Source organism: Mustelus asterias, chromosome 12, assembly GCF_964213995.1.
Source record: "Mustelus asterias chromosome 12, sMusAst1.hap1.1, whole genome shotgun sequence".
NCBI classification, from domain to species: Eukaryota; Metazoa; Chordata; class Chondrichthyes; order Carcharhiniformes; family Triakidae; genus Mustelus; species Mustelus asterias.
In genome coordinates, this window is record NC_135812.1 from 66,661,641 (window position 1) to 66,687,761 (window position 26,121).

At 40.3% G+C, this 26,121-nt stretch overlaps 1 protein-coding gene across 1 annotated transcript; it reads left to right on the forward strand.

Annotated features, from left to right (window-relative positions):
• The first annotated feature begins 1,492 nt into the window (after positions 1-1,492).
• LOC144501530 (myosin-4-like) lies at positions 1,493-24,303 on the forward strand. Its single transcript, XM_078225352.1, has 41 exons — positions 1,493-1,759; positions 1,976-2,015; positions 2,973-3,191; positions 3,299-3,442; positions 3,525-3,681; positions 3,815-3,842; positions 3,964-4,084; positions 4,186-4,278; positions 4,423-4,486; positions 4,597-4,695; positions 5,053-5,156; positions 5,511-5,649; positions 9,061-9,179; positions 9,275-9,424; positions 9,534-9,704; positions 9,811-10,111; positions 10,216-10,286; positions 10,718-10,805; positions 10,922-11,039; positions 11,148-11,271; positions 11,564-11,700; positions 11,840-12,095; positions 12,186-12,428; positions 12,546-12,722; positions 12,817-12,962; positions 13,806-13,896; positions 14,004-14,393; positions 14,498-14,624; positions 14,717-14,835; positions 15,093-15,289; positions 15,379-15,562; positions 16,259-16,424; positions 16,664-16,788; positions 19,843-20,151; positions 20,394-20,597; positions 20,974-21,099; positions 21,233-21,403; positions 21,553-21,657; positions 21,768-21,863; positions 23,868-24,002; positions 24,173-24,303. The coding sequence occupies exons 3-41, from the start codon at positions 2,988-2,990 to the stop codon at positions 24,188-24,190; spliced, it is 5,817 nt and encodes a 1,938-aa protein (XP_078081478.1). The 5' UTR covers positions 1,493-1,759; positions 1,976-2,015; positions 2,973-2,987; the 3' UTR covers positions 24,191-24,303.
• The last annotated feature ends 1,818 nt before the right edge of the window (positions 24,304-26,121 follow it).

The window sequence follows — 26,121 nt, forward strand, 5'->3', positions numbered from 1 at the left end:
ACCTCAGCACCTCACTGTACCGCAAGCCCACGGATAACCTCACGATGCTCCACTTCTCCAGCTTCCACCCTAAACACGTTAAAGAAGCCATCCCCTACGGACAAGCCCTCCGTATACACAGGATCTGCTCGGATGAGGAGGATCGCAACAGACACCTCCAGACGCTGAAAGATGCCCTCATAAGAACAGGATATGGCGCTAGACTCATTGATCAACAGTTCCAACGCGCCACAGCGAAAAACCGCACCGACCTCCTCAGAAGACAAACACGGGACACAGTGGACAGAGTACCCTTCGTTGTCCAGTACTTCCCCGGAGCGGAGAAGCTACGGCATCTCCTCCGGAGCCTTCAACATGTCATTGATGAAGACGAACATCTCGCCAAGGCCATCCCCACACCCCCACTTCTTGCCTTCAAACAACCGCACAACCTCAAACAGACCATTGTCCGCAGCAAACTACCCAGCCTTCAGGAGAACAGTGACCAAGACACCACACAACCCTGCCACAGCAACCTCAGCAAGACGTGCCGGATCATCGACACAGATGCCATCATCTCACGTGAGAACACCATCCACCAGGTACACGGTACATACTCTTGCAACTCGGCCAACGTTGTCTACCTGATACGCTGCAAGAAAGGATGTCCCGAGGCATGGTACATTGGGGAAACTATGCAGACGCTGCGACAACGGATGAATGAACACCGCTCGACAATCACCAGGCAAGACTGTTCTCTTCCTGTTGGGGAGCACTTCAGCGTTCACGGGCATTCGGCCTCTGATATTCGGGTAAGCGTTCTCCAAGGCGGCCTTCGCGACACACGACAGCGCAGAGTCGCTGAGCAGAAACTGATAGCCAAGTTCCGCACACACAAGGACGGCCTCAACCGGGATATTGGGTTTATGTCACACTATTTGTAACTCCCACAGTTGCGTGGACCTGCAGAGTTTCACTGGCTGTCTTGTCTGGAGACAATACACATCTTTTTAGCCTGTCTTGATGCTCTCTCCACTCCCATTGTTTTGTTTCTTAAAGACTGGATTAGTTGTAAGTATTCGCATTCCAACCATTATTCATGTAAATTGAGTCTGTGTCTTTATAAGTTCTGTTTGTGAACAGAATTCCCACTCACCTGAAGAAGGGGCTTAGAGCCTCGAAAGCTTGTGTGGCTTTTGCTACCAAATAAACCTGTTGGACTTTAACCTGGTGTTGTTAAACTTCTTACTGTGTAAGAATATTGCCATTTTCTAATGTGTGATACTTTAGAAAAAGTATACATCTCTACAATATTGCATTTTAAATAAAATGTGACGTATACAAGATGTTGTGGCCATACTTCCAAAATATGTGAGCCACAAAGGAAGGAGTAAACTTATATGTTATATGTTATCTATTTGCAAATAGATTTTGTAACAATATATGCCGTTTTTACTTACAAGGAAAGTTCCACGTGGCCAGCACAAGTTTATTTTAGAGATTCAGTCGATGAGGGTTTTAGAAAAAAGACTTGTCATATTCAGTTTCACGGGCTCAACTAATATGGAAATACATGATGGGGACTGGATCGATGGACAAAAATTCCAAACCAAATTACTGATCTTGCTTGTCTAATTATATCCTGATATTAGAATACCACTTAAAGCAACCATCGTGATTTTGTACGCTAAATATAGGAACGGGACCTGCTGTGCCGACAAAAAAAATGTATATAAGTTATCCAGGAAACAAAGAAAGCTGCTGGTGTCCAACCATCAGGGTAAGTTTCTTGCTAACTTTCTCAAGTATCTGAGTGAAGGTATTGATTTTATTTTTCAGTACAGAGATGATCTCATCAAATTATGTAAAGTTTAACAGAATGAATCAATCCAGAAAATTCTCTCAAAATAAGCGTCACAAGACATGAATGTAATTCGTCCGTTAAAATCAGATCCAGAAGTAAAATTAATTGATTTGTTGTGCATTTTTTTACTAGAATTGCTGTGAAGGATTTTTCTTACCTGGGACGCATAAAGGTAACGGATGTTATGACAACCAAATGTAAACTCAAATTTCTTGAATAGAAAACGAGTCAATGCCACTGTTTGGGTTTGACAATAGGTCTTGCAGACAAAAGGACCTCAGGGTCATTTCACATCTAGTTTGTCTTACTGCCATCAAAGAGGCTGTTACCTCATAAATATCTCACTGCAAGCAGCTGGTTCAGCTGCAAGAAGCACAACACCATGTATCAGACCAAGGGCACATAAACCGTACACGGTCTATGTAAAAGTGGCTGGGCGATCGGGCATTGCTTCCTACAGTTTGGAAATCATTTAACACAGAATTATTCAGGACCATTAAAACCTTTAAATCGCTTTGGCATTCTGAAGATGCCAGACAAATTCACATGACAGGACGTTTCCAACCTACTAAATTCAGCGGCACACAACACAAATGCTCTGGTTTTGAAAATGTCAAGGCACACCCGGCCTTTTGGCAGTAACCTGGGATCACCAAACCAAAGATGTGTTTTCTTTTCCTAGAAATGAATAAACCAGGAAAATCGTAACAATAGGCTTCATGTGAGAAACAGCTACTCCTGAATGTGCTAACATGCCGCTCGCGGAGACGTCTTACAGATTTTATCGTCTTTAACACACAAATTGCATTTCGTAATCTTGTGTCAATCAAATCACAGATCATCAATCATTTTAAGGATCTGAATAGCTTTCATGTTTAGAGGGGCTCGTCATTACGTTTTAAAGTTTATTTATTCGTGTCACAAGTCGGCTTTACATGAGCACGGCAACGGAGTGACTGTTAAAATAGGAATTGACACTTTTACCTCTACAAGCAGTTAGATTAGATTGAGTTCAAATGTGAGGGATCTTGCTTTCCGATAAACCAAGGAAGTATTTAATCGTGTCAAGAAATGATGCAATATAAGATGCTGATTCTGTTATTTATATAAACACACCTGTCTATTTTAGCAATAAACCGAAGCCATGGGGGATGCGGAAATGGCAGTGTTTGGAAAGGCGGCGCCCTTTTTGCGTAAAAGCGATAAGGAGCGATTGGAGGCTCAGAACAAACCATTCGATGCTAAAACAGCCTGCTATGTCCCCGAACCAAAAGAATTGTACGTGAAAGCTACAGTCAAGAGTAGAGAGGGTGGTAAAGCCACCGTCGAGACACTTGAGTCCAAGCAGGTCGGTTGAAATTTTAAAAATAAGTAAATCATCCTGAAACGCTTTAGTGTTTTCACAAAACACACATTACTTTAAATAACATGGTAGGTTTGTGGATCATTTTTCAGACACTAACTGTCAAAGACGACGACGTCCTCCCAATGAACCCTCCGAAATTCGATAAAATCGAGGACATGGCCATGATGACCCACTTGAATGAAGCATCTGTGCTGTTTAACCTCAAAGAGCGTTATGCAGCCTGGATGATCTATGTAAGTACAGAAACTTCAGATTGCTAAATGAAAACGATAATTGTAGACATTAAAGATCTTTAATTGCTTCCTCTGACTTTAGACCTACTCCGGGTTGTTCTGTGTCACTGTGAATCCCTACAAGTGGTTGCCAGTGTACGATCCAGAGGTGGTGACCGGTTACAGAGGCAAGAAGCGACAAGAGGCTCCTCCACACATCTTCTCCATCTCTGACAATGCCTATCAGTTCATGCAAACTGGTGAGTCTGTGGGTTTTAATTCGTTGTGTCGGGTGTTCAGCGAGGAATTCTTTTCATTCTCGTCGAAAATCGGAATAAATTTTGGCGAAACTCAGTTATCTAAACTTTGATCTCACGTTCGTTTTATTTGCAGATCGTGAAAACCAGTCCATTTTGATCACGTAAGTGTTGCTGCTTTAACATATTCAGCAGAGTTGTTAATGCAATTGGAATTCACTCCGGCATTTTTAATCGCCTCTGGTAATTCACGAATTCGTCATTTTCTACTCTTGCCCCGTCCAGCGGAGAATCTGGTGCCGGAAAGACTGTGAACACGAAACGTGTCATCCAGTACTTTGCATCAGTTGGTGCTGGCGCGGGGGACGCCAAGAAGAAAGAGGCTCAACAATCCGGAAAGATGAAGGTAAAAGAAAATCGATACAGTAAAATTCGCCAATTTCTTGCTGTTTGGCTGTAACTCATTTCTTGACTCGGTAAATGCTCCAAGTCCTGATATTTTTACAGGGCTCCCTGGAGGATCAAATCATCCAGGCCAACCCACTGCTGGAAGCCTTTGGTAATGCCAAGACCGTGAGGAATGACAACTCGTCTCGCTTCGTAAGTTTCCTGCACATTTCCTGCAGTTGCATAAATCGGAGCCCCGAGTGTGCGCGACACTTATTGGCAACACAATGGATGATTCAATAATACAAACTCAACTGTGCACCCGTTGTGAAATTATAAATGATCTTTACTTTCCAGGGTAAATTCATCAGAATTCACTTTGGCACCACTGGGAAACTGTCTTCTGCTGATATTGAAACCTGTAAGTTCTGCTGAACTTTATTTGTAAATATCAGCCAATCAAATTTTCAACATACATAGAAATACGGGTTCTTCAGTGGATCTATATTTGTGTGTGTACATTCTCTCTAGATCTACTGGAAAAATCCAGAGTAACATTCCAGCTAAAAGCGGAAAGGAGTTACCACATTTTCTATCAGATGATGACCAATCACAAACCAGAAATTGTTGGTAAGGATGGAAGTTTTGGCAAGTTGCTCCCTTTATTTCTGTTCTTTGCCAGGTTGAAATGATTAGTTCTAACACGGTAAATATACCTTAATCTCGTCCTATGAATAGATCGTTTGAAATAAAATCTGGTCTCTTCTAATTAATGATGTTATTTGTCAACTTTATCTGATATTCATTTCATTAATCCAATCATTAGTTTGTCAGTATAATGAATACCATTCAAATGGCGAATTGAAACTGAATTTGACAGGTTGTCTGAGTGGGAAGGGAAAGCCTGACTATAAAATTGGGTGAAACACAAGTTTCATTCCCTTCATCACAATTCCTCCAACAAAACACTTGTTTTGCTTTCTGCAGAGAGTTGTCTCATTACCACCAACCCCTATGATTATCAGTTCATCAGCCAGGGTGAGATTTCCGTTACTAGTATCGACGATACAGAAGAATTGGTGGCGACTGATGTGAGTATCAGCCGTGCATCTTCAGTTGTATTTTCTTATCCTGACTCATGCCTCCTAAAGTATTTAAAAATTCAGGCAGTCAGCGCCAATCCCTTTTTCACTGGTGCAAAACACGTCTAGAATGAAAACAATATGGAATATACACCGACAGGATAAAGTCAAGTAATGTTTATCAGAAATGAAATGAAAATGTAGACTGTTTTGAGGTATAATATGGCAGAATGATATTTTAAAGTAAATTTCTTTTTATCCATAATTAAGTAGATGAAAGATTTCAAACCGTTTGAAACTGTTTCCAGTTATAACAAGTAATTTATTTTTGCTGGATCCTAAATCTATTGTTTGGGTTTAAAGACTGCCATCGACATCCTGGGCTTCACCAATGATGAGAAATGGGGCATCTACAAATTCACTGGTGCAGTAATGCACTTTGGGAACATGAAATTCAAGCAAAAACAACGTGAGGAGCAGGCCGAGCCAGAAGGCACAGAAGGTAACAGTTTCATACATCTCACATCACGACAGTATTTACTAAAGTCTGGACATTCAGAAGAATATTCTGTGACATAGTGTATTTCAATTTATAATCTCATACAATACAGGCGTTATTTTAACATTCTGGAACAATACTGGGGCAATTTTGCGCTGCTGACCTCAAAGAAAGCTCTTGTGATGTCTGTGGCAATCACCTCCCCTTCCTGACAATCTGCTGCCAAATAAAGACGTTTACAAGGTGTGCAGTAGCAGTGAGGTCACCAAGGAGGAAAATCAACCAATTACACTGAAGTGTTCTTCCAGACCATAACCAGGAAGTTATCATAGAAACCCTCCAGTACAGAAAGAGGCCATTCGGCCCATCGAGTCTGCACCGACCACAATCCCACCCAGGCCCTACCCCCATATCCACCCACTAATCCCTCTAACCTACGCATCTCAGGACACGAAGGGCAATTTTAGCATGGCCAATCAACCTAACCCGCACATCTTTGGACTGTGGGAGGAAACCGGAGCACCCGGAGGAAACCCACGCAGACACGAGGAGAATGTGCAAACTCCACACAGACAGTGACCCAAGCCGGGAATCAAACCTAGGTCCCTGGAGCTGTGAAGCAGCAGTGCTAACCACTGTGCTACCGTGCCGCCCTTAAAGTTAGAAAAACTTTATGTATTATTTTTAATTTAAATCTCCAAATAGTGAAATTAATGATTAGATTGCAGAAAGACAGAGGCTAAAATATCAAGTAAAAAGAGCCTATTTATATTTGTAAAACGTGGAAGTATTTATCCTCCTAATAAGGAAATAGTTATATCTGAAACCTGACATTGAACAAGCATGAAATTAATCTTCCAGGGCCAGTGAAGCTGTTTAGCAATAATTACGAATTTAACACACAATTAAAAGCCCAGTTACATGTCATCCAACAAGCTATACTTTTTAAGGGATTTTGAGAGAAACTAACAGTATAAGAGAGGAAATGCTCATTAGTTCATTTCCCTTGGTAGCAGATTGGGGAACTCAATGTCACAGACTCTGGGGAAATCTTGAATGACTGACAGTAACTTCAGATTTTCCACATTATTCTATGCATGTGTAGACTCCCAAAGTTTCTGTCCGTTTCAGTGGGGTAATAATGGTGAACACTGACAGCCTTGCTGCCATGATCACTGTAAAGTCTAAGCCATTCTTAAATGTGGAAGGAATTATCTGCATCTCCTTTATTAGTCCAGTGCCTGTATATACTATGGTTAGTATCATGATCCCTTCAGTCAGTTAGATTGCAGAGATAGAGAACACTGTCCTCTAATCAGTTATTTCAGCGATTTCACTATGGTACATCTACAGAGTGTGTATGTGTGCGTGTGCGTCTGAAAAATGGCAGTGGAATACTTTTCAGGATACACCTTAAACCAAATGTTAAATTATTACTCTGTAGAACAGGAAGCATGATTGGCTGCAATTAAAAAGTAACCCTTTGGTATAAAGTGTGATATCCTGTGATGTAAACATGTGCAAGTACTGTCCTTATTTTACATTATCCATTGAAGCAATTTAGACTTAGTCCAAAAAGGACCATAGGTATATCTCTCTCCATTAGTGAGAAAGAGACAAAAACAGAAAATGCTGGAAAAATTCAGCAGGTCTGACAGCATCTGTGGAGAGAATAGAGCCAACGTTTTGAGTATGGATGACCCTCTGAAAGAGACCACTGGTTATACATAGCTTACTCCATAAGCGTTGCCAAGGTAAGAAAGCAGGCCGGAATGAACTATCACAGCCAGTATGGGAATTGAACCCACACTGTAGACGTCATTCTGCCTCACAATCTGGCCACCTAGCCAACAGAGCTAATGTCGCATGAAAGAAAGACATAACATAACATTCCCCACTTTATACAGGAACAAACTTTGCATTTGCCAATCTGATATCTGTATAGTACTATTATCTTGAACACTGTGTGGAAAATAAGTGTGTTGACCTTTAGGTCCCCAGTGGTGTATTACATGTCACTCAGGGAGTATGGATGTCTATAGCAACATGCACTTTTACCTGACGTACTCTGGAGCCATAGACAGTAGAGGATCCGACTTTTCTTGCTAGATGACCAGCAATCTCTGCCATGGTTACTGCCTACCATTGGCACGTGTTGAAAGGATTTGTAGGTTGATACGCAACCTGTTTGACCACATCATGAATGTACTCATACAATAAATGGCAGAGCCATCAGGAGTATAGAAACACAGAGGGACCTAGGTGTGCAAGTCCACAAATCCTTGAAGGTGGCAACACAGGTGGAGAAGGTGGTGAAGAAGGCATATGTTATGCTTGCCTTTATAGGACGGGGTATAGAGTATAAAAGCTGGAGTCTGATGATGCAGCTGTATAGAACGCTGGTTAGGCCACATTTGGAGTACTGCATCCAGTTCTGGTCGCCGCACTACCAGAAGGACGTGGAGGCGTTAGAGAGAGTGCAGAGAAGGTTTACCAGGATGTTGCCTGGTATGGAGGGTCTTAGCTATGAGGAGAGATTGGGTAAACTGGGGTTGTTCTCCTTGGAAAGACGGAGAATGAGGGGAGATCTAATAGAGGTGTACAAGATTATGAAGGGTATAGATAGGGTGAACAGTGGGAAGCTTTTTCCCAGGTCGGAGGTGACGATCACGAGGGCTCACGGGCTCAAGGTGAGAGGGGCGAAGTATAACTCAGATATCAGAGGGACGTTTTTTACACAGAGGGTGGTGGGGGCCTGGAATGCGCTACCAAGTAGGGTGGTGGAGGCAGGCACGCTGACATCGTTTAAGACTTACCTGGATAGTCACATGAGCAGCCTGGGAATGGAGGGATACAAACGATTGGTCTAGTTGGACCATGGAGCGGCACAGGCTTGGGGGGCCGAAGGGCCTGTTTCCTGTGCTGTACTGTTCTTTGTTCTTTGTTCACTTTCCATGGCCATCAGGTCCTGCAGTGGGGTATGAACCCAAAGGGATTCTTGTCATTGTGACACAAGACCTCGCAGCAGTGATGTAAGACATGTTAACTAGAACATAGAACATAGAACAGTACAGCACAGAACAGGCCCTTCGGCCCACGATGTTGTGCCGAGCTTTATCTGAAACCAAGATCAAGCTATCCCACTCCCTATCATCCTGGTGTGCTCCATGTGCCTATCCAATAACCGCTTAAATGTTCCTAAAGTGTCTGACTCCACTATCACTGCAGGTAGTCCATTCCACAGCCCAACCACTCTCTGCGTAAAGAACCTACCTCTGATATCCTTCCTATATCTCCCACCACGAACTCTATAGTTAAAATTTTGTTTCGTAATGTTCTTCTCAGAGCAGCATTCCATATTTAAAATGAGATGTTATACACAAATATACTGGATTGTCATTTCTATTTTATTAGATGCCGACAAGGTTGCTTACCTAACTGGACTCAACTCTGCAGATTTGCTGAAGGCTTTATGTTATCCAAGAGTGAAGGTTGGCAATGAATTTGTGACCAAAGGTCAAACTGTTCGGCAGGTAAACTTTGAAGAATTTTGTAAAGTGACATCTATGTAAACCCTGAATATATTTACTTTAGGTTTTTGGCTAAAATGATTACTGTATTCTTTCAGGTCTACAACTCAGTTGGTGCCCTTGCCAAATCCATTTTTGAGAAAATGTTCTTGTGGATGGTTATCCGTATCAATCAGCAATTGGACACCAAACAGGCCAGACAGTTCTTCATTGGTGTGCTGGATATTGCTGGGTTCGAAATTTTTGATGTAAGAATCAGAAACATAGATATCAACAAAATAAATTACTGAAACGTTACTGCACTAAAAAGCACAATCCAACACTTAAATGAGACATTAATTTGCTCTGTATATTTAGTACAACAGCTTGGAACAGTTATGTATCAACTTCACCAATGAGAAACTGCAGCAGTTCTTCAACCACCACATGTTTGTTCTGGAACAAGAAGAGTACAAGAAGGAAGGAATTGAATGGGAATTCATTGACTTTGGAATGGATCTGGCTGCTTGCATTGAACTCATTGAAAAGGTCAGTAATATCATGCAAGACATTAATTAGACCTGAAATACATTTATGTGGACCCGACTTTATTAATCAAGTGTCTCAATGTTAAATATCTTTCTCATTGCTCCAGCCCATGGGTATCTTCTCAATCCTGGAAGAGGAGTGCATGTTCCCCAAGGCCTCAGACACTTCTTTCAAGAATAAGCTGTATGATCAGCATCTTGGTAAGTCAAACAACTTCCAGAAACCCAAGCCTGCCAAAGGAAAGGCTGAAGCTCACTTCTCACTGGTCCATTATGCTGGCACTGTGGACTACAACATTACTGGCTGGCTGGACAAGAACAAGGACCCCCTGAATGAAACTGTAATTGGCCTATTCCAGAAATCATCAGTGAAACTATTGGCTCAACTCTACGCTGTATCCGCTGAAGGTAAATTTCCAAGACACTCAAATATTGATATTGCTTTTTGTTAACATTGTGTTCACATGTTTCCTAATCAGTTTAGAACAAACTAATTTGTTGCTTTGTTGTAGCTGAAGCCGCGGGAAAGAAAGGTGGCAAAAAGAAGGGTTCTTCCTTCCAGACAGTATCTGCTCTGTTTAGGGTGAGTTGCTCTGACATATATATTTATACAGTAAGAGTTTTAACAACACCAGGTTAAAGTCCAACAGGTTTGTTTGGTAGCAAATACCATTAGCTTTCGGAGCGCTGCTCCTTCATCAGATGGAGTTGAAATGTCATCATTCATTTCCACTCCATCTGACGAAGGAGCAGCGCTCCGAAAGCTAATGGTATCTGCTACCAAATAAACCTGTTGGACTTTAACCTGGTGTTGTTAAAACTCTTACTGTGTTCACCCCAGTCCAACGCCGGCATCTCCACATCATATATATTTACAACATGCAGCAAACCAAATTTTAGTAAATTTGAGTCAGCTAGCATAATATTGATTAATAAATTGTTTCTCTTGTATTATTGTTACAAATAAATTGGGACAAAACTGAAGATCAAATTACTTTTCTGTTCAATGCACAGGAAAACTTAGGCAAGCTGATGGCTAACTTGAGAACCACACACCCACACTTTGTGCGTTGTCTCATCCCCAATGAGACAAAGACACCAGGCAAGTGTGATTCCCTTGCTATATACTAATGGATGCAGTCAATTGTTGTCAATCTTTCAGGTCTTGGGATAATTGTTTGATGTGCTGCATTTTAATCATTCTGTCGCATTCATCAGGTGCCATGGAAAACTTCCTTGTCATTCACCAGCTGAGGTGCAATGGTGTGCTTGAAGGCATCAGAATCTGCAGAAAGGGATTCCCAAGCAGAATCATCTACGGTGACTTCAAGCAAAGGTAATGGAACTCAAACACTGCACCTAAATTTTCTATTCTATGGAATTGTAAGGATGTGGAATTTTAAAGAGAAAAATCAATAATGTGCTTAAAACTCTGATGCAACAGATACAGGATTCTTAATGCAAGTGCTATTCCTGAAGGCCAGTTCATCGATAGCAAGAAGGCTTCTGAGAAGTTACTGGGATCCATTGACGTAGATCATACACAGTACAGATTTGGACACACAAAGGTAATTAGATTTAAAATTGACGTTTCTCACTGTGAAATAACATGTTAATGAACCTATAAATACAGCTTTGCTTTTATATTAGGAAAGCATCAAAGTTCACTTATAGTTCTTGCATTATTATGGGGTTAGATATATGGAGCTAATCCAGACCCACTACAAACCATTCCATTTGGAGGGAATGAACCATTTCCACACACAAACATTCTAGTATCAATTCAAAACCAAATTGATTTTAAAATTTTATTTGGTGCGTTGATCATGAAATGTGAACACTTACTTTAATTTTTTTAAGGTGTTCTTTAAGGCTGGTCTCTTGGGTACACTTGAAGAGATGAGAGACGATAAGTTGGCGCAACTCGTGACCCGTACCCAGGCTATGTGTCGTGGATTCCTAATGAGAGTTGAATTTCAGAGAATGATGGAAAGGAGGTAAACATCTTCATATATGAACATCAAAAAAGTATAATTGTCAGTAAAAATGTTTATACATTTCATGAGTTTCTTCTGATACAAAATCTATTGAAGGATGATTATGAACTGTGTTCCTTTGTCTAACTGTATTCTTCAGGGAAGCACTGTATACTCTACAGTACAACATCCGTTCATTCACAAATGTCAAACACTGGCCATGGATGCAATTGTATTTCAAGATCAAACCTCTTCTGAAGAGTGCAGAAACTGAGAAGGAAATGGCAAATATGAAAGATGAGTTTGAGAAAACTAAGGAGGCACTTACCAAATCTGAAGCACGAAGGAAGGAATTGGAAGAGAAAATGGTGGCTTTTGTACAGGAAAAGAATGACCTTGAACTCCAAGTCCAAGCGGTATCAATGTTTACAATTTTATTATGGCAAGTTTCTAAACAACATATAAAACCATAGCCTGATATAACTAACTGTATCAATTTTCTGCAGGAAAGTGAAACTCTGGCAGATGCAGAAGAAAGATGCGAGGGATTGATTAAGAATAAAATTCAACTGGAAGCAAAAGTGAAAGAATCTAATGAAAGATTGGAAGATGAAGAAGAGATAAATGCTGAACTTACAGCTAAGAAGAGGAAACTGGAGGATGAGTGTTCAGAATTGAAGAAAGACATTGATGATTTGGAGCTCACTTTAGCCAAAGTTGAAAAAGAAAAACATGCAACAGAGAACAAGGTATGAAGAGGCGGTCTTTAAAATGTATAGTAGATCTGTAACTCACTGCAGAATGCTCATATCTGTTGATTACACTTTATGAAATTATTTTGTGCACTTGATTTTTGATGAACACAGGTAAAAAACCTCACTGAAGAGATGGCTACTCTTGATGAAAGCATTGCGAAAGTAACTAAGGAAAAGAAAGCCCTCCAAGAGGCCCATCAGCAGACCTTAGATGATCTTCAGGCAGAGGAAGACAAAGTCAACACTCTGACGAAAACAAAGACTAAGCTGGAGCAACAAGTTGATGATGTAAGTCTTCTTAAACAGAACGAGAGCAAATGGATTTGAAGGTACAATCATTGTTTGTGCCAAATTTTGATCAAATTTTTTTTTCCCTTTAAAGCTTGAAGGTTCTCTAGAGCAGGAGAAGAAACTTCGCATGGATCTTGAACGTGCTAAGAGAAAACTTGAAGGTGACTTGAAGCTGGCACAGGAAACCACGATGGATTTGGAAAATGATAAGCAGCAGCTGGATGAAAAGTTAAAAAAGTCAGTATTTTTCTTAGTTTTTGCTCACCTTCCTTTGAATATCTTTACTATCTGCCCTGTTGATAAGAAAATGGAACTCATTATTGGAGACGTTGAATCTTCAGTCAGAAGATATTAACTCAACCATTTGATCTCGTGATTATTTTCTGATTTTATGTTTTCTAACATAGTTATTCTAACCAGAGTACTGTTCATAGAAAGTAATATGATGATACTTAATGATGCATTATATGTATTCCCTAGTTTCAGCATATCAGTGAAAACAGATTTCGGACATTATGACTGGGCAGCACGGCGGCACAGTGGTTAGCATTGCTGCCTCACAGCGCCAGAGACCCAGGTGCAGTTCCAGCCTCGGGTGACTTTCTGTGTGGAGTTTGCACGTTCTCCCCAAGTCTGTGTGGGTTTCCTCCGGGTGCTGTGGTTTCCTACCACAGTCCAAAGATGTGCGGGATAGATTGATTCGCCATTCTAAACTGATCCTGGTGTCAGTGGATTGGCAGGGTAAATGTGCACGGTTATGGGAATAGGGCTTGGGTGGGATTGTGGTCGATACAGACTCGATGGGCCAAATGGCCTCCTTCTGTACTGTAGGAATTCTATGAAACATTAGTCATTGGAGCATTAGTTACCCATCTAATGTATATAGTCTAGTGTCACTGTTCAAACAAGAGTACTCTTCATTGTGAATAATATGAAGTTAACACAAGAAATAAGGCTGCATTTTAAATAGCCCCACATCTTAGCCTGTCAGTGAAATAGTTTTCTGCTGTAAGTTCATTAATAATACAGAAATTTCCATACTAAGTGATTTTGTTGAATTTTTCACTCTTACTATTAAAGGAAGGAATTTGAGATCAGCCAACTTCAAAGCAAAGTTGAAGATGAGCAGGCTTTGGCTTCACAACTGCAGAAAAAGATTAAAGAATTACAGGTGATTCATATGTTCAATAATATTAGTGATCCATCCTTTGTAAAGGTTATGTGCATGAGCTGATGTTACTTGTTCCAAAATTACAATCAATACATATTCATCTTAAGGCTCGTATTGAAGAGCTTGAAGAAGAAATTGAAGCTGAACGTGCCTCTCGTGCCAAGACTGAGAAACAGAGAGCTGATCTTTCCCGGGAACTTGAAGAGATCAGTGAACGTCTTGAAGAAGCTGGTGGTGCCACTGCAGCACAGATTGAAATGAACAAGAAACGAGAAGCAGAATTTCAGAAGATGCGCCGCGATCTGGAAGAGTCCACCCTACAGCATGAAGCCACGGCTGCTGCTCTTCGCAAGAAGCAGGCTGATAGTGTTGCAGAACTTGGGGAACAAATCGACAACCTGCAACGTGTCAAACAGAAACTAGAGAAAGAAAAGAGTGAGTTGAAGATGGAAATTGATGACCTTGCTAGCAACATGGAATCTGTGTCTAAAAACAAGGTATGGTTCCAATGTTACCAAACCTCCTCCTTCCTATAAATATGCCAAATAATTGTTGTCTGTTTGGTTTCACATCCTTTGACAATTCTGCATATTGGCTTTAGGCAAACCTTGAGAAAGTGGCCCGGACTCTTGAGGACCAGGTCAGTGAACTGAAGACCAAACATGATGAGCATCACCGTTTGATCAACGATTTATCAACTCACAAAGCACGCCTTGGAACAGAAAATGGTATTTATCAGTTGCATAACCATTTTCATTCGGTGTGTAGAAAATACAACATTTTTTGTAATACTTTGCTTGGAATCACTTCTGATTTGCAGGTGAACTGAATCGCCAGTTGGAGGAGAAAGAAGCCTTGGTATCTCAACTAACAAGAGGCAAACAAGCATATACTCAGCAGACTGAGGAGCTCAAGAGACAGCTGGAGGAGGAAACAAAGGTACCAGAACAATTTAAGTAACAAATGCATATTAGCTTTAGAAGAAAATATTAATAATTAATTTAAATTGTCCAATTTGAAACATTATAAATTATTAAGTTTTGCGATTTGATTGTTCAGTAATAGATCTCAGATGCTACCATTATAAGTGGCAATATTCCTTGTCATCCATAAGCAAAGTATCAAGATTTATTAACGTAGTAATAACCACAGATATATTAACTATTATGCTATCACCAACTTGGTAATTATTTCAGGCTAAGGGTGCCTTGGCACATGCCCTGCAATCAGCCCGCCATGACTGTGATTTGCTCCGTGAGCAATATGAAGAGGAACAGGAGGCAAAGGCCGAGCTCCAACGTGGCATGTCCAAGGCCAACAGCGAAGTTGCTCAATGGAGAACAAAATACGAAACTGATGCAATTCAGCGCACAGAGGAACTGGAGGAGGCCAAGTATGTTAGAATGAAATGAGAGTTTGGTTTCCCACAAAATGCTGTTCAAGATGATGTTATTAGAGCATCTTTGCTTTTGCACATTTTAGGAAAAAGCTTGCTCAGCGCTTGCAGGATGCAGAAGAGCACATTGAGGCTGTGAACTCCAAATGTGCTTCACTGGAAAAGACAAAACAGAGGTTGCAAAATGAAGTGGAGGATCTAATGATAGATGTGGAGAGGGCAAACTCAGCAGCAGCAGCTCTTGACAAGAAACAGAAGAACTTTGACAAGGTAAGAGTTTGTTCATTATTATTTCTCATTCTCTATCATTCTATATATAACAGCAGTTTCATATTAATGTTAAGCAAATTCAGCGACAGCTAGATACAGGTTTGACATAGGATTAGACTGGATTTTTGATAGGACAGAGCTCTTCACAACAGTTGAAGTGCAATTCATTCTTCGAGAAAATGCTGTGAATGATGTCCAAATCAAAACGAAGAAGCCTGAAATTGATAGATTTTTGTTGGGTAAATTTAACAGGTATATACAGGGAAGGAGATATATGAAGTTGAGACACATGCTCAGCCATGATCTAATAAGATAGCAGAAGAAACTCAAGGGGTTGAAATACCTACTTCTCTTCTATTGTTTAAAGACAAGTTTTAAATGCACTCAAACTGTGCACTGTATTTCCTGGACATTTCAAAACTTAGTACTGAATCCTTTTAGTATCATAAGAATGCAAATACCATTCCCTGTTCTGCCTAATAAAATATAATCGTTCAGAAGCAGACCTTTGTGCTTCTGTTAAAACATGCATGCATCAAGTTCTCTTACAACAGGCAGAAAGCGAGTTGCGTTCCGAAGTTTAGTTCCAATCTTGAAGTCTGCATTCCATATTCCTCAACTATCATCTCATGTCAGCATTGGGATAGAACCGCATTCTCATACTTCATTTGTACCTTTTTCAATTGTCCGCTGCAGATCCTGGCAGACTGGAAACAGAAATTTGAAGAAAGCCAGGCTGAACTGGAAGCAGCTCAGAAGGAGTCTCGCAGTGTGAGCACTGAGCTCTTCAAGATGAAGAATGCATATGAGGAGTCTCTGGAACAACTTGAAACTCTTAAACGAGAAAACAAGAATCTGCAGCGTAAGTCTTAAACCTTCCTTATTATTTTAAGCATTTAAGAATGTTAATATTTATAAATGTACATGTGTTTACATTCCTGTTAAAATCTATAGTAAAGTGCTATTCTTGCCTATCAGTCTATTGCCTATCAGTCTATTGCTTATCAGTCTCACATCAAGAATATAAGCATATATTGGTCTGGTAATCTTAGCTAAATCACCACAAAATAGGTATAACTTTAAACTTTTTTCATAAACTAGAGGAGATCTCTGATCTGACTGAGCATCTGGCTGAAAGCAGCAAGGCCCTCCATGAGATAGAAAAGGCAAAGAAGACAGCTGAGCAGGAGAAGAGTGAAATTCAAGCAGCTCTAGAGGAAGCCGAGGTAAAACGAATAATTGTTTTATTTTAATCTTTACACAATAGAAATTTAGAATCATAGTATTTGTCAAATAAATGAAGAGTTGCAACACTCATCTCATGCATTAAAATTGTTTGCTATAAATCAATAGGCGAAATCTTACCAAAAAATGTCGGTCCTGGTGTGAAAACTGGCATGTTTCTCTTCAGAGGAACCAGTCAGTTCTCCCCGCAGAACTTATGACATTTGCCAAAAAAAATCAAGGAGACGCGATTTAAGCTGTCATACGGGTGAAGGGGCCTAAACCTGTCGGCAAAAACTTGCTGCACAGAAATCACCATCCTTAAAGGACATCCTGAACAGAGCAGTAAAAACCTCACCCACCCCACCATGGTGGCCTCAGTAGTTCCCGTCTCCATGCCCGATCGGAGCCAGCATTCACTCTGACCCCCTTCCACCCCCGCTATCATCAGCCCCTTCGCTAACCATTCCCCCGGGTGATCATCAGCCACTTCTACCTGCCCCTCTGTGCTCCTTGGACCCATTTGTAACCCCCTGCGATCATGGGCCCCTTCTTTCCCCTCCACCCTTCTCTACCCCTGCCAAACGACCACTGCCAGCATCCACTGCTTGTCAGTCCACTCCTGGCCCACAACTACATCTGTATGTATCCCATGCGCTGCTCCCTAAGAGGCTGCAAACGTGCACAGGTTGGCATTGCGAGGATAACACTGCTCGGGTGGCATTGTGCCAACCTGGTAGTGCGGACACATGCCAAGAGGCAGTGCCAGAGAGCATTTCCTGGCAAAGTCCCTCATCGTTTGGAGGCTATACTTAGCTTTCAGCCTCCCAAGAGAGCCCCATGACTGGTTCACATCTGTGTAAACCTGTTGCAAACGGTTTGAGGATAAGGCCAGGTGTCAACAAACGGCAGCGGAGGTGTCTAATTATATCAAAATGCATGTAAACGACATCACCAGCAAGGGGCACGGAAAGTTCAAAGTCGCGTTCCTCCCGGCGAAAACCGCGACTTCCAGATCTTGAGCCCCCGCCGACATTCGCCCGGATGGCGAACATGGGTTCAAGATCGCCCCCACTATTTGATAGAGAACTCATTAAATGATGTCCACTGAGTGTAATTTCTGAGTGACTTTTCCAAAGGATAATTTTCTGTACATTTGACTAACAGGTAAACCAATGGATTTATACACAAAATTGTCATTGCACATTGATTGGCATAACTTTGTACCAGGGTTACTGTTTTTACAATGAGTTTTTCAAAATGCATTTTTGAAACTCAGATGTTACAACTCTTACTTTTCCACATTGATATCAGCAAGCTAATGTTCGCTTGCAATCATGAATCAAAGAAACACAAAATCATAGAATTGTTACACACAGAAGGAGGCCATTTGGCCCATTCTAACCATGCCGACTCTCTGCAAGAGCAGCTCAGCAGTCCCACTGTCGCACCATTTCCCTGCAGCCCATCCAAATTTTGTCACCAAATAATTAAAAAAGGTATTGAAAGCCATAACTAAATCTGTCCCGAACATACTCTCAGGCAGGTTATTCCAGACCCTATCCACTCACTGCGTAAAGAAAATTTCCTTGTGCAATTTTTGGATTCTTCAGCTAGTCAACTTGAAATGGTGCCTCTTCATTTTCCACCCTTCCAACAATGGAAATATTTTCTCCCTGTCTACTCTGTCCAGGGCCCTCATGTGTTTGAACACTATTATTAAATCCTTTTTCAACCTATTCTCTAATGAGAGCTGCTCCAGCTTCTCCAATCTATCCATGTGACTGAAGTTCCCTGGAACCATTCTTGAAACTCTTTGCTGCATCTTCTGTGTCTTCACATTCTTCCTGAAGTTTGATGCCCAGAATTAGACACAAGGCTCCAATTGAGACCAAACCAGTGTCTTATAAAGGTTTAGCAGAGCACAATGCTTCTGTTTATAAAGGCCAGTTCGCATATGCTTTTAATCACTTTCTCAACCTGCCTGCTACCTTGAACGATTTGTGCACATATACCCTAGGTCCCTCTGCTCCTGCACCCCTTTATTATTGTATCTTTTATTTTATATTACCCCTCCTCACTCTTCCCACTAAAATGTATCACTTCACATTTTTCTACATTATTTCACCTGCCGCATCTTTGCCCCCCAACTTCCATCAGTCTGTCTAAGTCCCCTTCACGTCTATCACTATCCTCCCCACAATTCACAATACTTCCAAGTTACATGTTAAGTAATGATATGTAGCATTTAATCAGCCACCTTTTGGAAATCCATGTACAGCATGTCAATTTCATTACTGTCATCAATCTGTTAACACCTGACAGAACTTTATTAAGTTTCTTAAATACATTTACGTTGTAAACAATCCATACCGGCATTTGATAATTAATCCATATTTGTTCAACTGATTTAATTTTGTGACAGGTTATAATTTTTGAAACACTTTGCACCACAGACCTTAAACTAATTGGCCTGTAGTCTCTGGGGTTTCCATACACTAGTTTTTAAACAAATTTTGTACTTATGAATTTGCAAATCTTCAATCCTCTGGCACCACCTCTGTGTCTAACGTGGATTGGAAGATTATTGCCAGTGCTTCCATACTTTCAACCCTTTTTTTTCTTTTAGTGTCCTTGAATGCATCTAATCTAGTCCTGGTGACTAACCAACTTTAAGTTTTGCCAGCTTTCTTCAGTAGATAATCATCAAATAACATCTCCAAACAAACAGTTGCAGAAGTTTGAAAATCTCTTCTACATATGGCAACTGATGCTTGATCAATTTTTGATTTTAAATCAGAAATCGATAGATAGATATTTTGTGAACTAAATGTTCTCAGGGTATGAGGCAAAGGCAGATATATGGAGTTAAGTCACAGATCAGTCATAATCTCATTGAATGGCAGAACATGCTCAAGTGGCTAAATGACTTACTTCCTTTCCTGTAGTTCTATGTTCCAACAATGTAAGGATAGATGAATTTAGTGCACATTAGGATTATAGAGAGTACAAGCAACTTTTATGACTGTAACATGTGAAATTTTGAAAAATTATAGGCTTCTCTAGAACATGAAGAGAGCAAGATCCTCCGTATTCAGCTAGAAATGAACCAAATCAAATCTGAAATTGATAGGAAAATTGCCGAGAAAGATGAGGAGATTGACCAGCTGAAGAGGAACCACCAGAGGGTTGTAGAGACAATGCAAAGTGCCTTGGATGCAGAAATCAGGAGCAGAAATGATGCTCTAAGAATCAAAAAGAAAATGGAGGGTGATCTGAATGAAATGGAGATTCAGTTGGGACATGCGAACCGTCAAGCTTCCGAAGCTCAGAAACATCTCAGAAACCTGCAGGGTCAACTAAAGGTTTGTTTAATAGGACATTTCTCTTTGGTTTATTGTAAATTTTAATCTACTCCTAAATTCTGTGCAACCGTCAACCAATAAAGTAAATATAATATATTTTTCCATGAGCTAACTAGCAGTTTTAGAATTGTCAAACTACTCAAGATTTTATTCAAAAAATCATTGGAATTTTTGTTAATATCATATAAATATTATGGTTCACTGCAATATCTGCTTTCAACATGTTTCTGCTATCTAAATAGGATACCCAGTTACATCTGGATGATGCTGTCAGAAGCCAGGAAGACTTGAAGGAACAATTGGCCATGGTTGAGCGCAGAAGTGGTTTGCAGCAGGCTGAGATTGAAGAAATGAGAGCAGCACTGGAACAGACAGATAGATCTCGCAAAATTGCTGAACAAGAGCTTGTTGATGTCACTGAGAGAGTACAGCTGCTGCACTCACAGGTTTGTACAGACATTGATGACAATTTGAACTTGGGAAGAGTGTGGCTGAGGCCTAAGATCACCAAGGAAGCTGGCAAGGCCTGCATGAGGTGATTCTGTTGGAATGAATGGCAGAAACTCATTAATAGTGTTAGATGCATTTCCCACCTGGAACCAGATTAACTGGTTGGTTTGAAGGAACATCAGTGACAGGAGGCTGCAGCTTATGCCACCCTTTCACTGCCTCAATTCCCAATTTCTGGAAAACCCACAATAAATTGTAAATTGAATTTCCATTTGTTCAGTCATGGGGCTTATAAACAAGGCTTGAGCCTATTTGTGGTTACAGTTTACAATTCCTACAAAACATGTTATTACAAAATGATGTCTCCTGCAGAACACAAGTCTCATCAACACCAAGAAGAAGCTGGATGCTGATCTGAATCATCTCCAAACTGAAATGGAGGACACAATTCAGGAATCGAGGAATGCTGAAGAAAAAGCAAAGAAGGCTATCACAGATGTAAGCCACAAGTTAACTTAATTATATACTCATATTTTCACAAATGGTGATTTGCCACATTCAATTACTTTGTTCATACTATTTCAAGTTGGGGCTTGAATAATGATTTTCTCCATTACCTCACTGTTATAAGGCTGCCATGATGGCTGAAGAGCTGAAGAAGGAACAAGATACCAGTGCTCACCTTGAAAGAATGAAGAAGAACCTTGAGCAGACAGTGAAGGACCTTCAGCATCGGCTGGATGAGGCTGAGCAGCTGGCAATGAAAGGAGGAAAGAAGCAACTCCAGAAACTGGAGGCTAGGGTAAGTGGCATAACTGTGTTATCATGTGCTGCTTGCTAAGGCTTGTGAATATAATGAAGTTTTGGCTGCAAAACCAGATTCATAATTTTGCAGCAGTACGTATCTTGCATGGATGTAAAATAATTAATGCCATTTGGTGACTGGTTTAGGTGCGTGAGCTGGAAAATGAACTGGAAGCTGAGCAGAAACGAGGTGCTGATGCTGTCAAAGGTGTTCGCAAATATGAAAGGAGAGTCAAGGAACTGACTTATCAGGTATTTATAAGCTGGTTATTTGGCATGGGAACATCATTGTGGGAACTGGTGGTAATCATTATTTTTGCAAAGTATCAATGTAACTGCTGCCCCTTTTGCATTATTTACAGTCTGAGGAAGACAGGAAAAATGTTCTGAGACTGCAGGACTTAGTTGATAAACTGCAGCTGAAAGTTAAGGCTTACAAGAGGCAATGCGAGGAGACTGTAAGTATCGAGGACAGTAGTTTCTTCAAAATGTTTTTTGGATGTTATTTCGTAAAGCTAAAATTTATCTTCAAATATTTGAGTTTTTTCCTGCAGTGTAAAGTTCATCAAATACTCGTGCAATCTACATTAAAGGCAAGTCAGGAATATCAAAAATCTGATCGTACATAAATCATCGTGTGTCATTAGGTTTAACACCATCTCATTTCAATGATTTACTATCCTGTTCAATAAGAACATATTTAGCATTGTGAACTTCAATTCACATTAACGTGAATCCAAATCCAGAACTATGGTACAGAATCATTGCTGTCATTATCAAATGAATCGTCAAATTCAATTGAGTGGCTTGCCAGTCAACCACATTGCTTTGGATCTGTACCACCTGTCGGCAAAACCAATTGAGGATGGCAAAGTTCCTTCCCTAAAGGCCATCAGTGAACCAGAAGGTTCTTTTTTATAACAGTCAACAATGGTCATTATTAGACTTTTTTAATTCCAGATTTTTATTGAATTCAAATGTCACCATTTGCTCTGGGGCTCTGGATTACCAGTCCAATGACAATACCACTTGCCTCTCCATGGGTTCACCATCAATAAAAGGTTACAATTAACTATATTGTACTCAAGTGCTTTGAGAATCTCAGATTTTTTTTCTTTGTTAACAACATAAGCCAGAGCAGGGGAAGGTTTCAGTGAACTATCATTAATCTGAAATTTTTCACCTTTCATTTTATACCCTTTCTATATTAAAATCCATGCACCATTGCATATTCCAATTAATTGGTCTAGATGTACGTGATTGCATTTAATCACCTTTTATATTTGTCATACAACTGCAACATAATTTAAGAATATTGTGACCAGAAGAAATCTGAACATGGCATTCAGATGAGAAATCATATGTGACAGAGCTCTTCATTTTATTTTCATCTTCAACATTCTATTTCAAAGGAAATTTTCAGTTTACCTGGCAATTGGTAAATTTCCCTTGGCCTTGTATTTTAAAAAAATTACACATGGTTCCTCAAATCCAATGGGCAATCTTCATCTGCTATAGTTTCAAAGAATTCTCAAAATGATTGCTTCTAATTTTTTTTGTTCTTTGGAACCACAAAGTGCAATACCCTCAAACATTTTTCCCAGTAGAGTTAGATTATGATTTCCTGATTCATATCTCACTCTTTTGAATATCAGAAATGTTTGTTCTGTTATCCAGAATCTAAATAAGGTTCTTATGGAACTTGTAAACATATTTATGAAGCTTCACCTATTTTTTCATAGATTATATGTTGTTTTGCATCGACAGGGGAACATTTTGGCACAGAAATGATTGTGCCTGTGTTTGAGATGCAAATCAAACACTGTATATATTAATAAAGCTCTCTAACGAATGAAAAGGCAGTTCAGAAAGTGAAAATGCTCTCCTTTGTCAAATGCATGGAGACTGAAGTCCCAGATATAAAGGGAAATATTTACACACTGCCCAAAGCAATGTCCAATCGGTGTATCGAGACTTCCATCCAATTTAGGCTGGATTCAAATTCAAGTTGCAGATATAAAAGAACAATGTGATAAACGAATTCATTCTTCAGTTTTTTCTCACAAAGAATGAAAAGCTGGTGTAACTTGTGAATAGTTGGATTATAGGTATCAAAGTGTGTGGATCACAGCTTTAGACCTGGTAGTCACCCTTCCAAACATATTTGTCAAATCTTTTGTGAAAGATTCACACTTTTATTAACCAACTCCAAAGATGTGTGGGTCAGGTTGATTAGGCCATTGTAAATTGACCCTTCGTGTCAGTGAGATTAGCGGGGTAAATATGTGGGGTTTTGGGGATAGGGTCTGGGTGGGATTGTTGTCGGTGCAGGCTCGATAGGCCGAATGGTTTCCTTCTGCACTGTAGAGATTCTATGATTCTATGTGAATAACTACATTCTCGTACAATATTCAATATTCTAACCTGCAACCTAATCATTTCTTCTACTATATCCCCTTTAGGAGGAACAGGCCAACATTCACCTGTCCAAGTTTAGGAAGGTGCAGCATGAACTGGAGGAAGCCGAGGAACGTGCTGACATTGCAGAATCTCAAGTCAACAAACTGAGAAGCAAAAGCCGTGACATAAGTGTGAAGGTATGCTGGATGTAAATGATTTCAAAACTGAATAAAGAGTGGAGCTTAAAATACATTGACTAAAAGTGTTGGTAAACACTTCTAGTGTTTGTCAAAATATAAATAATATTTTAAAAGCAATCTTTACATGATATTGATTTAACCATTTGCAATTTTGTTTTGCCCATTAGGCCTCCGCTGAAGAGTAGATGACGATTTGAAATGGTCCAAAGAAGAAATCCACAAAATGTGTGTTTCTTTGTAACATAATTTTATAAAGATAGCTCTGTCAGTAGAAATAAAAGCGCATCTCTGAAAAATATTTCTTTGTCTGTTAGCTGTCTTGATAATGACTCTGGGAATAAAAATGCTGCACAGAAAAATCCAATGAAATTAGATTGTGAAAAAATGTAGGAAGGAGAATCCATTAGAATGGTGCACATGAAATTGTTGCAATCAAGAAATTGCCATATCTTTATTATACTGTTGAAACTAAGGGGTGGAAATTATTCTGGATCCTCATGAGCCCAACTGGGAGGCCCAGCATTAAAACCAGCCTCAAGGAACAAAAGAACAAAGAAAATTACAGCACAGGAACAGGCCCTTCGGCCCTCCAAGCCTGCACCGACCATGCTGCCAGATGTAACTAAAACCCCCTACGCTTCCGGGGACCATATCCCTCTATTCCCATCCTATTCATGTACTTGTCTAGACGCCCCTTAAAAGTCACTACCATATCCGCTTCCACTACCTCCCCCGGCAACGAGTTCCAGGCACCCGCTACTCTCTGTGTAAAAAATCTACCTTGTACATCTCCTTTAAATCTTGCCCCTCGCAGCTTAAACATATCAGGTCTCAGTAAGATTTTTTTTGGCATGAGCTGCCAACACCTGCGTTGCCTCGACAGGTAACTCCCTCATTTGAGATGCTGATTGCTGGGTCACTGATTTCAAGTGCAGCAGAGCTGGAAGTCGTTCTGAGGAGCAGTATGAGAGAAGGCAGGACAACCGTGGAGTCAAAAGGAGACTTCTGTTCTTCCTGGCTCACCACGAGATTTGCTGAATAATGTTCTATTAAAATGCCTTCCCTTTTATTCTTGGCTGCTATTACTGAAGAACCCTGACCAGGACAGGCTTATTGATTACAAGAATAGAGGACACTGGCTTACTGATAAACCTGCTTAGCTCTTCTTTAAATTATGAGAACAGACTGGGAAAACTCTAATGTGAAGTTGCTGAACTGAAGTGGGATAAATTCCATGAGTTCATAGAATCATAGAATCCCTGCGGTGCACAAGGAGGCCATTCGGCCCATCAAGCCTGCACTGACAGCAATCCCACCCAGGCCCTATCCCCGTAACAGGTTCATCCCCCTGACATTAAGGGGTAATTTAGCATGGCCAATCAACCTAACCCATACATCTTTGGGGTTGGAAAGGAAACTGGCTCAAGTAGACTGGAAATAAAGATTGGGAGTCAAAATAATAAACAGAATGACAGAACACTACAAACCAATCAGATGGTTCAGTTACACACTGGACCTACTGCTCGGAGGGAGATAGGAATGGGACCTAAAGCTTGAGTTCCTTTTATGATTAATGAAATAGAGATTTAAGTGAAACAGGAAACCATGATATATGTCAGGTTCATCATTCAGTGGAGATTGAAGCTGATTACAGAAAGTTCTGATGAGAACTGAGAAAACAAATAAGAGGGGCAAAGAGATTGCATGAGAAAAGAGTAGGCGGTAACATACAAAGGAATCGTAAAGTCTTCTATAAACATATCAAGCATAAAAGCATAATCAAAGGAAAGTTGGGGCCCAATAAGGACTTAAAAGAAAATCTTCTTGTGGAGGCAGAAGACATGGCTGATGTGCATAATAAATACTTTGCATTTGTCTTTGCTAATGAATGGTCAGTAAAGGAGCAAGTAACAGAGAAATTGGACAGGATAAAATGGTTAATAAATGCTTAAATAGAGTGCTCAAAGCAAAAAGAAAATCACCCGGTCCAGATGGGATACATCTCAGGTTGCTGAGAGAAGTAAGGATGGAAATAGGAGTTGGCCACACTCCTTCAATTCCCCTTCAACATGATGTGATATTCAAGGATTGCAGGGTTGACAACATTAGATGCCTG